The sequence below is a fragment of the Oncorhynchus gorbuscha genome, linkage group LG12 (assembly GCF_021184085.1).
Source record: "Oncorhynchus gorbuscha isolate QuinsamMale2020 ecotype Even-year linkage group LG12, OgorEven_v1.0, whole genome shotgun sequence".
Lineage (NCBI taxonomy): Eukaryota > Metazoa > Chordata > Actinopteri > Salmoniformes > Salmonidae > Oncorhynchus > Oncorhynchus gorbuscha.
Window position 1 is genome coordinate 55,486,113 of NC_060184.1, and position 15,307 is coordinate 55,501,419.

Sequence of the window (15,307 nt, forward strand, 5' to 3'; positions counted from 1 at the left end):
TAGAGTAGCATTTGGGGTGAAGATATTGCTTTTCGACGGTTGATGGTAAAAGTTGAATCCAGAAATAACAGATCCCTTTAGCACATTGAATGAGTGACTGTCATACTGTTCATTATCCTCCAAACATATTTCAATAAACTTGACCACAACTGTTTTTATTATGTCATTAAAAAGTCTTAGTCCATTGTGTGACAATGATTTCAAGGTCCTGAACAGTCAAAATGATGTTTTTTCATGGAATGTGATGATATTTGAAGGAAACCAGATCAAAGTATGAAGAATAACTGTTTCTTCTACACTGATAAAGTTTGATCAGAAAATTACTGGTCCCCTCCCCGATGTCAAACACTTGGATCCATTAAGGGGTCATCAATTTAACACATTTTAATACAACAATGGTAACACGATATTCTCTTACCTAATTTAAATAAGTAGCACCAACAAAGAAGGCGTGTTTGCAGAGAGGCTAAATAGCTACTCTACTTACTGGTGCCAGAATTTGACTGTAGGGTGTCAGAAAATCTTATTAAAAGTTTACCTTGTTCATCTATGGCAAAGATACTTACACATTTCCCCTTTCATCTGTGTCTGGTGTTAGCTAGTTACTGGCTAGCTAGGGCTTGTCAAGTGAACACAGCCATCAGTGCTGCTGTGAACCACATCACAAGAGACATGCCAAAATGGGGAGATATATTTTTTATTATGTAAACAATGCAATTAAAAAAAAAAACATTTTTTAACCCCTTTTTCTCCCCAATTTCGTGGTATCCAACTGGAATTTACAGTCTTGTCCCATCGGTGCAACTCCCGTACGGACGCGGGAGAGGCGAAGGTCGAGAGCCGTGCGTCCTTCGAACCACAACCCGGCCAAGCCGCACTGCTTCTTGACACAATGCCCACTTAACCTGGAAGCCAGCCGCACCAATGTGTCGGAGGAAACACCGTACAACTGGCAACCGTGTCAGCGTGCACTGCGCCCGGTCTGCCACAGGAGTCGCTAGTGCGCGATGGGACAAGGACATCCCTGCTGGCCAAACCCTCCCCTAAACCGGACGACGCTGGGCCAATTGTGCGCCGCCCCATGGGTCTCCCGGTCGTGGCCAGCTGTGACAGAGCCTGGACTCGAACCCAGAATCTCTAATGGCACAGCTAGCACTATTATGTCGTGCCTTAGACCACTGCGCCACTCGGGAGGCCTAATTGATGCAATATCAATGTTGTTTGGGTTGCTTTGTGTCTCACCAAATTTGCTGGAGATGATTTCACTGCTAACTGCATCCAAGTTGCTTGACATAGGCGTTTCAAAGAGCTGTCAGTCAAGGCGAGCTCATGAATATAAGCTCCCCGCCCACTCAACCTGCCTTTTCAAACTTCTGGTAGTTAGCCATGAGAGAATGACTTTTCAGAATTACTGTTCAGGATCTTTAATAAAAAACATCTGAATACATCGGCTCTAAATGTATACAAACAAAACGATGTCAGCGGACGCTATAACTCCATGTCTTTATGTACATCGATGTGCAAACGTCGCCATGTAGAGTAGTCGGACTTTCTTATAACGAGCATCTGGTCACAGGCACCCTTTTCACACTACCGTGCTGAACAAAACCAAACTGTTGTCACATTGTCCTTTTCAGGTAGGTTGCAGCAACCATGGCGCAAGCCATATCAGTACAGCTTAGTTTGGCTCTGATCGGTTATTTGCAGTTGTGTGAAAAGCAATTGGACAAGTCCTCACATGTCCATTCTTTACGGTCATGTAGCCACTGTTACCCATAGACCCAGAACTCACCAGTGACCTCTAGTGGGGCTGTACTGCATGGCCGCTCTCTAGCTCTTCACCTCACTGTTCTTTAGAGACTCCAGCAGGCCCTTTATCCTCTCGCTGGCCGGCTCCCTCTTCCTCTTCTTACGACCTTTAACCCCGGCCACCTGGGAGACCGAGGGCATGAGGAGCGCTGCCAGGCCCCAGGGGGCGTTGTTTCTGGTAGCGCTGCCGCCGTGCGGTACGTTGAACTCCCGCTGCTGCAGCATCCAGGCGCTCTCCCGGCACAGCGCCACGAAGCGCTCCAGCTGCGTTCCGTTAACGTTCTTACTGACGTTCAGCGCGGGCTCAAAGGGGTTCTGGATGTGCAATGGGGACATTTCGGGTTTGTTTTGCTCCCTGCCCTGTGAGACCGAGAGAAAGAAAGAGAAAGTAAGATATTGAAAGAGAGCAAGCGAGAGAAGGAGAAAGCGTGAGATGAGAGAGAGAAAAAGAGAGAAAAAGTAAGAGGGAACGAGATGGTGAAAGTGAGAAAGAGCTGTCAAAACACCAACTGGTCTTTATACATGGTCCATCCATCTTATTGGTCACGCTGGTGAGGTCAGGTGTTTTGTGGCTGTTGTTATCTATGCCACATGGGCTCAGATAGAATGGATTGGGCTGGTCTGAGTCTGGCACAGACTCTCCTCTTCCCAGGCCAGGCTAACACGTGGCGATGTCTGCGTTCTAAATGGCTCCCTATTCCCTATATAGTGCCCTACTTTTGACCAAGGCCTATAGCGCTCTGGTCAAAAGTGGTGCACTATGTAGAGAATACGATGCCATCTGGGACACAGCCAGTGTCAGCTTAGCTATGAGGAACGAGCCTGGGGGCAGCACCAGCAGGGTAGACACAGATTCACCACGCCTCATCTATCATACCACTGACCCTCTCTGACACCATCACTAGGCTGGTCCTAGATCTGTTTCTGCCATCTTGCTAAGTCCTTGTCACGCATGACAGCAAGGCTACACCATTGCTGCTTTGGATAATGTGTCTGTGACACGGGGATAGGGTGCCATTCAGGACGTAAGCAGAGCCCTCCAAGGTTCTATGCACGCAACCTACCCACCTGGGTTCAAATAGAGTTGGTGTTCTTTCAAAAGCTTTAGCTGCTGCCCGATCGAGCTTGCCTGACGAAATGGAACCAATGGAATAGTCCCAAAGGTGCAACACTCCAGCCTGGCTCCATCGAACCACACAAGGTATTCGACACTAAACAAGTACTATTTGAATTCAGGTCAAACATGGCCTGCAAAACATCTAACTCCTATCTAAGCCTGGGGGTTGTAACAAATAAATAAAAAAGGCTGACTGGATAGACGGCGAGAGAAAGAGAGAGGTGGAGCCTCCAGCTCCATTGGATGGAGGGTTTGACGACCATGGAGCATAAAGCCATCAGTCAGAGAGAGAGGTGGAGCAGGTAGAGAAGAGGGGGAAGAGAAGGTAGGTAGAGGGAGACAGGAGAGAGACAGCACACAGTAAAGATGATTGATGGTGGTTTCTCGACTACTGAAAGGCAATGGCCATCACGCTTCCTACAGGCCTTCCTTCAATACGTCAATCCCGACCCTGGGACATGCACACGACTGACCCCAGGTTAACGTCTTTACTACACTACATCTTTAGACTAAGGAGGAGCGACAATGAAAATGAGCAACCAAGCAAAAAAAAATTAACTGGGTAAATGGTATCCAAATGAACAGGCGTCTAAGACTGAATAGACACGCTGTGTGTTTTTGCTTACTGAGCGTGAATAACTAGAGGTTGGGTTCATATAGAGATGGGTGGAGGAGGAGCAGCCATCAATCACACAGTCCTCGGACAGCTGTAGTCTTAGCAGGCACCGAGGGATGTCAGTGTGATGTTGGCGTGTGATCGACAAACAACACTTTACGACCACTAGCTTCCCCTCAGAGCTGGCCAGTTATAAACTATGGCAATTAGGCACAGGGGTGAAAGAGTCTGTGTAGAGCTAAAAGAAAGAGGTTATTTCTGTTTAAAGCTTTCAGTGAAGCACTGTCACCTTATGTCTAAGGATGAATGGAGAAACAGAATGACTTTCTAGTTGACGCAGATTAAAACTAAAATGTTGTGCGTGTGTACACATGCTTTATACTTAAAAGGTTAAATTATTATTATTTTTATTTAATTAGGCAAGTCAGTTAAGAATAAATTCTTATTTACACTGACGGCCTTCAATCACGGACGGATGTGATGCAGCCTGGATTCGAACCAGGGATCATTGTAAACCATTGTAAACCTGCCACACACACACACACACACACACACACACACACACACACACACACACACACACACACACACACACACACACACACACACACACACACACACACACACACACACACACACACACACACACACACACACACACACACACACACACACACACACACACTTATTAAACATAAGAATGAGTGAGAGTCGTCACAACCCGGCTCGTGGAAAGTGACAGAGCTCTTCTAGGACCAGGGGACAAATAATAATAATCAATAATTTTGCTCTTTATTTAGCCATCTTACATATAATACTACTTGCTCATTGAAAATTGTGAATAACCGCAGGTTATAACTCTGCAATGTTGGTTTGTTTTGGAGTGAGTCTCTGTCTGATTTTTTTTTTTTTTACACACACAGTGTGTACCTGTATTTAGTGTTCATGCTAGTGAGGGCTGAGAATCCACTCTCACATAGGTTCATGGTTGTAAAGGGCATCAGTGTCTTAACAGCGTGATTTGCCAAGGCAGGAAACTCTGAGCGCAGCCCAATCCAGAAATCTGGCAGTGGCTTCTGATTAAATTCAATATTCACAGAACCACTTGTTGCAATTTTTGATGAGGCTCTCTTGTTCAGATATCGGTAAGTGGACTGGAGGCAGGGCATGAAAGGGATAACGAATCCAGTTGTTTGTGTCATTCATTTGGGAATGTACCTGGGTAATTGTGCACCCAACTCACTCAGGTGCTTCGCAATAACAGACTTGACAATGTCCGTAAGCTTGAGTTCATTTCCACACAAAAAATAATACAATGATGGAAAGACCTGTGTTATCCTTAATGCAGACAGAAGAGAGCTCCAACTTCATAATCATAGCCTAATCATAATCACTACCGGTAAAACGTTTTTGAACACCTACCCATTCAAGGGTTTTTCTTTATTTGTACTATTTTCAACATTTTAGAATAATAGTGAAGACATTAAAACTATGAAATAACACATATGGAATCATGTAGTAACCAAAAAAGTGTTAAACATATTTAAATATACACTGCTCAAAAAAATAAAGGGAACACTTAAACAACACAATGTAACTCCAAGTCAATCACAATTCTGTGAAATCAAACTGTCCACTTAGGAAGCAACACTGATTGACAATACATTTCACATGCTGTTGTGCAAATGGAATAGATAACAGGTGGAAATTATAGGCAAATAGTAAGACACCCCCAATAAAGGAGTGGTTCTGGAAGTGGTAACCACGGACCACTTCTTAGTTCCTATGTTTCCTGGCTGATGTTTTGGTCACTTTTGAATGCTGGCGGTACTTTCACTCTTGTGGTAGCATGAGACGGAGTCTACAACCCACACAAGTGGCTCAGGTAGTGCAGCTCATCCAGGATGGCACATCAATGCGAGCTGTGGCAAGAAGATTTGCTGTATCTGTCAGCGTAGTGTCCAGAGCAAGGAGGCGCTACCAGGAGACAGGCCAGTACATCAGGAGACGTGGAGGAAGACGTAGGAGGGCAACAACCCAGAAGCAGGACCGCTACCTCCGCCTTTGTGCAAGGAGGAGCAGGAGGAGCACTGCCAGAGCCCTGCTAAATGACCTCCTGCAGGCCACAAATGTGCATGCTCAAACTGTCAGAAACAGACTCAGTGAGGGTGGTATGAGGGCCCGACATCCACAGGTGGGGGTTGTGCTTACAGTCCAACACCGTGCAGGACGTTTGGCATTTGCCAGAGAACACCAAGATTGGCAAATTCGCCACTGGCGCCCTGTGCTCTTCACAGATGAAAGCAGGTTCACACTGAGCACATGACAGAGTCTGGAGACACCGTGGAGAACGTTCTGCTGCCTACAACGTTCTCCAGCATGACCGGTTTGGCGGTGGGCCAGTCATTGTGTGGGATGGCATTTCTTTGGGGGGGGGGGGTACAGCCCTTCATGTGCTCGCCAGAGGTAGCCTGACTGCCATTAGGTACCGAGATGAGATCCTCAGACCCCTTGTGAGACCATATGCTGGTGCGGTTGGCCCTGGATTCCTCCTAATGCAAGACAATGCTAGACCTCATGTGGCTGGATTGTGTCAGAAGTTCCTGCAAGACGAAGGCATTGATGCTGTGGACTGGCCCGCCCGTTCCCCAGACCTGAATCCAATTGAGCACATCTGGGACATCATGTCTCGCTCCATCCACCAACGCCACGTTGCACCACAGACTGTACAGGAGATGGCGGATGCTTTAGTCCAGGTCTGGGAGGAGATCCCTCAGGAGACCATCCGCCACCTCATCAGGAGCATGCCCAGGCGTTGTAGGGAGGTCATACAGGCACATGGAGGCCACACACACGACTGAGCCTCATTTTGACTTGTTTTAAGGACATTACATCAAAGTTGGATCAGCCTGTAGTGTGGTTTTCCACTTTAATTTTGAGTGTCACTCCAAATCCAGACATCCATGGGTTGATACATTTGATTTTCATTGATCATTTGTGTGATTTTGTTGTCAGCACATTCAGCTATGTAAAGAAAAAAGTATTTAATAAGAATATTTCATTCATTCAGATCTAGGATGGTGTTATTTTAGTGTTCCCTTTATTTTTTTGAGCAGTGCATTTTATATTTGAGAATCTTCAAATAGCCACCCGTTGCCTTGATGACACTCTTGGCATTCTCTCAACCAGCTTCAACTGGAATGTTTTTCCAACAGTCTTGAAGGAGTTCCCACATATGCTGAGCACTTGTTGGCTGCTTGTCCTTCACTCTGCAGCCCGACTCATCCCAAACCATCTCAATTTGGTTGAGGTTGGGTGATTGTGGAGGCCAGGTCATCTGATGCAGCACTCCATCACTCTCCTTGGTAAAATAGCCCGTACACAGCCTGAAGGTGTGTTGGGTCATTGTCTTGTTGAAAAACAAATGATAGTGGGACTAAGGGCAAACCAGATGGGATGGTGTATCGCTGCAGAATGCGATGTTGGCATGATGGTTAAGTGTGCCATGAATTCTAAATAAATCACAAGCAGTGTCACCAGCAAAGCACCCCCACACCATAACACCATCCTCTCCATGCTTTATTGGTGGGAAATACACATGTGAAGATCTCACAAAGACACGGTGGTTGGAACTTAAAATTTAATTATTTTTTTTTAAACTCCAGACCAAAAGGACAAATATCCACTGGTTTAATGTTCATTGCTCGTGTCTCTTCTTATTATTGGTGTCCTTTAGTAGTGGTTTCTTTGCAGCAATTTGACCATGAAGGCCTGATTCACTCAGTCTCTTCTGAATAGTTGATGTTGAGATGTGTCTGTAACTTGAACTCTGGAAGAATTTATTTGGGCTGAAATTTCTGAGGCTGGTAACTCTAATGAACTTCTCCTCTGCAGCAGAGGTAACTCTGGGTCTTCCAGTCCTGTGGCGGTCCTCATGAGAGCCAGTTTCATCATAGCGATTGATGGTTTTTGCGACTGCACCCTAAGAAACTTTCAAAGTTCTTGACATTTTCTGTATTGACTGACCTTCATGTCTTAAAGTAATGGACTGTCATTTCTCTTTGCTTATTTGAGCTGTCCTTGCCATATAATGGACTTGGTCTTTTACCAAATAGGGTTATCTTCTGTATACCCCCCCTACCGTGTCACAACACAACTGATTGGCTCAAACGCATTAAGAAGGAAAGAAATTCCACAAATGAACTTAACAAGGCACGCCTGGTAATTGAAATTAATTCCAGGTGACTACCTCATGAAGCTGGTTGAGAGCATGCCAAGACTGTGCAAAGCGTGGCTATTTGAAGACCCAAATATAATATATATTTTGATTTGTTTAGTTTAACACTTATGGTTACTACATGATTCAATGTGTTATTCATAGTTTTGATGTCTTCACTATCATTCTACAATGTAGAAAATAGTAAAAAAATAAAAATAAAAATAAAACCTTGAATGAGTAGGTGTTCTAAAACTTTTGACCGGTAGTGTAGTTCCGGAGAGTCATTCAGGCGAGAAAAATCCCCCAGATAGGCCAGTCGTGTGACAAACTCCTCATGCAAGCGGTCAGACAAGCGAAAATTATGGTCAGTAAAGAAAACAAACTAATCTCTCAATTTAAAAAAAACGTGACAATACTTTGCCCCTTGATAACCAGCGCGTACTTATGTAAGTTGTAAAAGCGCTACATGGTCGCTGCCCAAATCATAGCATAACATAGAAAATACACGAGCGTTCAGGGGCTTTGCTTTAACAAAGTTAACCATTTTTCACTGTAGTGTCCAAAACGTCTTTCAAGCTGTTGGCAGCAAGAGCCTCTCGGTGGATGCTGTGAAGTGCCCAAGTGAAGTCAGGAGCAACTGCTTGCACGCACGTTACCACTCCAATATGTCTCCCTGGCATGGCTTTGGTACCAACACATCTTGACCATCAGAGTCCATTTCATTTCACAAAGCTGTCCAGTACTTTAAAATATCCTCTCACGTTGTCCTGGTTTCCCCCATAAACGTAATGGACATATACCAGGAGCTGAGCCAAGCCCGCCACGTCTGTTGACTCATCCAGCTGTAATGCATAGAATTCACTGGCTTGTATGTGAAGCACTAACTGTTTCAAAACATCTCCTGCCATGTCACTGATGCGTCGTGAAACTGTTGTTTGATGGAGACATTGTCTGTATAGTTTTTTTGGCCTTTTCCTCCATTTTGTCCCAGCCATATCTGTGGCAGCAGGAAGTCCTCCACAATAGTACGGGGCTTGCCTGTCTTAGCCACTCGGTAGCTCACCATATGAGACACTTCTAGCCCCTTCTTATTAATGGTATCTGTTGATTTTATACATTTATTCTACAACAAAAAAAACTCAACCAAATGTATAGCCCAGTTGGATAATATAAATGTACTGTTTGAAAAAATATATATATAATTTTTCGTTTTAAAATGTGAATCACATTTTTATTTGGCGTACCCCCGACGGCATTGCTCATACCCCTGGGGTTTGGGAATACCCGATTTAGACCATACGCAGGTCATAACAAGTTTAAACCGGTGCGCTGGTAAAACTTTTGAGTAGCCGTCAAAACTCAAATCTTTAACCAGAGATTTAAACATGTTTAAAAAAAAAGAGTATATGGCGAAGACGCACTAGGCATGTTTCTCTCCACTAATGCACACTGACTCCCGACAATTAGTGCGCATTCATTGTTTGTCTGTGTGTTACCTTTCTGATATTGATCGACATGCGGTTGAACGCGAAGGTTCCATAGAACTCAAAGAACTCCTGCAGCAGTTGCTCTGAAAGGAAGTACAAAAGAGTATGTTAAGAAATACCACATTCATACGGATGAAGAAACCTGTTTCCGTGTGGAAATAAAATACAAAATAATCACATTTATGGGCCCACCTAATGTCTCTGTGTTGTCTTGCAGTCGTATTTTTGTGAAGTCGCTGACAAATGTGCAGTCGTTTCCCTCGATGACACTCTTATCTAGAGGGCCTTGTAGAAAAGGGTGGGGTGGGGGAGCACAAGGTAAATCAGAAGGTATACACCACAAGGTAAGACACACTACACACAGGGTAAATGACACATTACACATGCAGGGCCTTGTATAAGAGAAAGGGGAAAGCTTAAATGACATACAATATACTAGATGTCTAGTACCTAATCTTTGTCTTGTTCAGGCTGCCCAAGGTTTCCGAGCCAGTCACGCGTGCACCTCAGCCACACTCAAGGTACTAAACGACACCATAACCGCCATCGATAAAAGACAGTACTGTGCAGCCGTCTTCATCGACCTTGCCAAGGCTTTCGACTCTGTCAATCACCATATTCTTATCGGCAGACTCAGTAGCCTCGGTTTTTCGGATTACTGCCTTGCCTGGTTCACAAATTACTTTGCAGACAGAGTTCAGTGTGTCAAATCAGAGGGCATGTTGTCCGGTCCTCTGGCAGTCTCTATGGGGGTGCCACAGGGTTCAATTCTCGGGCCGACTCTTTTCTCTGTATATATCAATGATGTTGCTCTTGCTGCGGGCGATTCCCTGATCCACCTCTACGCAGACGACACCATTGTATACACTTTCGGCCCGTCATTGGACACTGTGCTATCTAACCTCCAAACAAGCTTCAATACCATACAACACTCCTTCCGTGGCCTCCAACTGCTCTTAAACGCTAGTAAAACCAAATGCATGCTTTTCAACCGATCGCTGCCTGCACCCGCATGCCCGACTAGCATCACCACACTGGAGGGCTCCGACCTTGAATATGTGGACACCTATAAGTACCTAGGTGTCTGGCTAGACTGCAAACTCTCCTTCCAGACCCATATCAAACATCTCCAATCGAAAATCAAATCAAGAATCGGCTTTCTATTCCGCAACAAAGCCTCCTTCACTCATGCTGCCAAGCTTACCCTAGTAAAACTGACTATCCTACCGATCCTCGACTTCGGCGACGTCATCTACAAAATTGCTTCCAACACTCTACTCAGCAAACTGGATGCAGTTTATCACAGTGCCATCCGTTTTGTCACTAAAGCACCTTATACTACCCACCACTGCGACTTGTATGCTCTAGTCGGCTGGCCCTCGCTACATATTCGTCGCCAGACCCACTGGCTTCAGGTCATCTACAAGGCCATGCTAGGCAAAGCTCCGCCTTAGCTCACTGGTCACGATGGCAACACCCATCCGTAGCACGCGCTCCAGCAGGTGTATCTCATTGATCATCCCTAAAGCCAACACCTCATTCGGCCGCCTTTCGTTCCAGTACTCTGCTGCCTGTGACTGGAACGAATTGCAAAAATCGCTGAAGTTGGAGACTTTTATCTCCCTCACCAACTTCAAACATCAGCTAGCTGAGCAGCTAACCGATCGCTGCAGCTGTACATAATCTATTGGTAAATAGCACACCCATTTTCACCTACCTCATCCCCACAGTTTTTATTTATTTACTTTTCTGCTCTTTTGCACACCAATATCTCTACCTGTACATGATCATTTATCACTCCATTGTTAATCTGCAATTATTCGCCTACCTCCTCATGCCTTTTGCACACATTGTATATAGACTCCCCTTTTTTTCTCTGTGTTATTGACTTGTTAATTGTTTACTCCATGTGTAACTCTGTGTTGTCTGTTCACACTGCTATGATTTATCTTGGCCAGGTCGCAGTTGCAAATGAGAACCTGTTCTCAACTAGCCTACCTGGTTAAATAAAGGTGAAAAAAAATATAAAAAATCCGGTCCCGGAGGGCCAAAACACTTCTGGATTCTACTTGGTAGTTAATTGCACTCACCTGGTGTCCCAGATCTGAATTAGATCTGAATTAGTCCCTGGATGAAAAACAGAAGTGTCACAGCCCTTCAGTACCAGAATTGGGCAGCCTGAACAAGACAAAGATTAGGTCTACATAAAATCTGTTTTATTATTTGCCCGATTCTGTTTTTCCCCCCAAATTCAGTTCTCTCCCTTTAGTTTTTCCAGGTTTTAGGTCTCAAAATCAAACTTTAATAGAAAACAACAAAAGTGAATGTTCTAAGTCCAGAACAATGCTTAACCCTATACATTCATACCTGTATACAGGTTGAAAATGGCTGATTTGGGAACCAATAAGCATTGGAACAAAACGGCTGTAAAGTAAAATGCTATCAGTGGAGGCTCCACATAGGAGGAAGGGGAGGACCATCCTCAGTGAATTTCATAAAAATAATGAAACTTTTTTTAAAGTTATCATTTTTAGATAAAACTATACTAAAACACACTGTTTTGCGATTAAGGTCTAGAGTAGCCTCAGCAGCACTCTGTACGGTAGCAACATAGCGTAGCCGGAGGACAGCTACCTTCTGAGTCCATTTGGGTACATTGACTTCAATACAAATCCTAGAAGGCTCCTGGTTCTCACCCTCTGCCATAGACTTGCACTGTAATTATGACAACTTCCGGAAGATGTCCTCCGACCTAATAGAGCTATTGCAGTATGAACTGGCATGTTGTCCACCAAATCAAAGGATCAGAGAATTGATCTAGTACTGAAAGCATAAGCTACAGCTAGCTAGCACCGCAGTGCATAAAATGTGATGAGTAGTTGACTCAAAAGAGAGAGAAAGACAATAGTTGGAAAAGTTTTCAACAAATTAATTTCTTCCAAAATTAAAAAAGAGAGCTAGTCACATTTTGTAGTACATATATACAGTACCAGTCAAAAGTTTGGACACCTACAGGTGGTCCTGTAGCTCAGTTGGTAGAGCATCGCGCTTGTAACGCCAGGGTAGTGGGTTCGATCCCCGGGACCACCCATACGTAGAATGTATGCACACATGACTGTAAGTCGCTTTGGATAAAAGCGTCTGCTAAATGGCATATATTATTATTATTATATTACTCATTCAAGGATTTCGCTTTATTTTTTACATTGTAGAATACTAGTGAAGACATCAAAAACTATGAAATGACACATATGGAATCATGTAGTAACCAAAAAAAAGTGTTAAATAAAAATATATTTTAAATTTGAGATTCTTCTAAGTAGCCACCCTTTGCCTTGATGACAGCTTTCCACACTCTTTGCACCTACACCCCATTTTCCAGGAATATTCTTATCATGTTACTGAATGTATCCAGAGTATTTTCGGATTTTGTTGTCAACAAATGCAGTGAAAATAACAGTAAATGTAAAATACACATTTAAAATCAACAGTGTAATGTTCATATTCAGTCATGAACTGTCATGCACTCACCTTTTGTCTCATACATATCCCCATTGACGCCAAACTGTTCGCTTTCAATTGCTACCATGGTTATGCATATGCTTTTTATATTTCTTCTGAAAGAAACAGTTTAATTAAGCCCTATCGATATAAGCCAAATCACATGAGTGTAAAGGAGACCACTGAGTTCTGTGGAAAATCTAAGAAATTTAGTGCACAGCAGCAAAAACAACACAGAGTTACACCTGGGATAAGCAAACGTACAGTTAATAACACAATAGAAAGAACTGCCAAATGGGGATTTATCTTGACGGAAAATGTTGTAGTTGGGGATGGACCAGTCGTGATGGATCAGCGGGGCTCCGCGTTGGCAACAAACGGTCCAGGCCAATTGGCAAAAGTATTGTTGCCCACAAAATTAGCAGGTATACCTCTTCAGCTAGCTGGGAGATGGGCCTAGCTCGAGGCTAGCTCAAGGCTAACAGGTGCTTGCTTCGGGACAGAGGCGTTAGCCAGCAGTAGCTAGTCAGTTGCAGCTAGCTAGCTAAGATGATCCGGTGTAATGGCCCAGAGCTTGCGGCAGGAATCCGGTGATGTGGTGGAGAAAAGCAGTCCGATATGCTCTGGGTTGATATCGCGCTGTGCTAAAGCTGGCTGGTGTCCGATCTAAAAAGGCGAAGACCGCTAGCCGTGGACAACAGCGACTACTAGCTAGTTAGCTGGCTAGCTTCTGGAGGAGGTTCCGGTTATAACGTATAAAAATAGCAGATCAGTACCACATTGGGTGATGCAGGTTGCAGGAAAGTATATTTAGATAGTCAGTGGAAAGTGAGATTAAAAATATGTACGAATAAAAAACACGAAACCGACTATTTACACGGGACGGGACAAGACAAACACACGTCCGACATCTTTGATTAACGTCTGGATTACGTTATTCCCTCCACAACGCAGATTTTTACAGAGCCTTAAAAGATTAATGTTGTCACTCAGAAAACTGACAGGCAAAGAGTGGGATGGATAGAGAGCAAAAAAGGAGGAAGAGATGTCAAAGAGAGCAATTACAAAACGAGAGAAAGAAGAGGGAAAACTGAAAAAAATTCTGATCAAGCTTGGCTCTCCATCAGAGCCTTGGTACCAATCTTCTTGACCATGTCAGCTGAGGGTCAGAGGAGAGGCTGGTGGTGTGTATGAATTGGCTGTGCGTGATTAAATAGATGCCCAATGCTGGGAGGGTCTTGGCCCCTGCCAGAGTGATGGGCCCTTTAAGCACTATGTGATGCTGCCTGGGATAGTGTCTCTGTCTAGGCTAAGGTGGATGGAGGGAGGGAGGAATGCAATTATCTGACAGCCAAGGAGACAAGGGAAGCAGGAGTATGAGCATCACTGCACTACACCAACACAGATATTTGTTGACAACGAGGCTCAACAATCAATTGCTTGAAATTAAATAAATAATAATTTAATAACCCAATTGCCACTCGCTCAGTGGTCCATTGCTACCCGCTGAATGTCAATTTCCACCTTTCTGAATACAACTAGGAAGTGTAACAATGCAGAACTACAGACTACTATTTGCTAGCTCTTTTGCAGGTGAGATACCGATAGTATTGATTGTTAAATTGTCCACAGTGCTCCATTGTAAAATACCTGCTAGTTCCTTGAGGTGGTCCAGGGTGGGTAGGATAGGAATAGTTCTCCTCTGGAGGAAGAATAGGACCATGACAGTGAGAGAGAAGTTTGAGATCCAGGCTCCAGGAATGCTGCTGGTGATACTGTGGGCCCGAGCCCAGCACCGGACACTGAACACCAGGCAACGCACCCGCCGGTCCAGCCCCCCATACAGGTACAGAAGCTCCGAGCTCTTCATCGCTACCCTGTGGACACACAGAATGACAGTTAAGACTACAGTAGTCTCATTAAATTATACACTTAACCCTGTCTGCGCCTTTAAATGGATCTTTCTTAAATTACTTTCTATCACCATTCCTAATATTAAAATTTATAACAGGTATAACATGCTATTTTCGATCTGATATATATTTGTTTGATATGATATAGTCTCTGTACAAAACTTCTCAATCTGATATGAGAAACCATGAAGGTTACATAAGTTGGTGAGAAGAGAATATGAAAGACAGTGGCACAATATCCTCCAGAGGGCAGCATTTAGCTGAACTTTACAATTCTCACTTAGTACCAAAACATCCCTCTATTTTGAAAGGTTCCGTATGACAAACCGTCCATAACCATACCCTTCTATGATTTAACATAATCATTGAGAAACGCGCTCTACTCTACTCTATTTCCTAATAAACTGAGGCGTGGGTGGGTTTGTTTCTGAACATTAGAAGGTGTGTATGTGGTAGCTTACCTCTCAGGCTAACCACAGTATCCGTCAGACCAAGAGAAGAAGTGAAACAACAAGCAGTCTCACTTCTCCCATCTCCCTTTTGCACTCTCTCGCTCTCACTCTCCCTCCCTGGAGCCCTCTCTCTCCCTCCCTCATTGGTGCCCTCTTTTTCTCCCTCCCTCCTTGGTGCCCTCTCTCTCTCTCC

The 15,307-nt window shown here is 44.2% G+C and overlaps 1 protein-coding gene across 1 annotated transcript; it reads right to left on the minus strand.

Annotated features, from left to right (window-relative positions):
* Window positions 1–1,072: 1,072 nt before the first annotated feature.
* Window positions 1,073–15,144, minus strand: LOC123991136 (poly(A) RNA polymerase, mitochondrial-like). Its single transcript, XM_046292382.1, has 5 exons — window positions 15,124–15,144; window positions 14,400–14,626; window positions 9,441–9,533; window positions 9,258–9,331; window positions 1,073–2,169 (listed from the first exon to the last, which is right to left on the minus strand). The coding sequence occupies exons 2-5, from the start codon at window positions 14,617–14,619 to the stop codon at window positions 1,831–1,833; spliced, it is 726 nt and encodes a 241-aa protein (XP_046148338.1). The 5' UTR covers window positions 14,620–14,626; window positions 15,124–15,144; the 3' UTR covers window positions 1,073–1,830.
* Window positions 15,145–15,307: the final 163 nt, after the last annotated feature.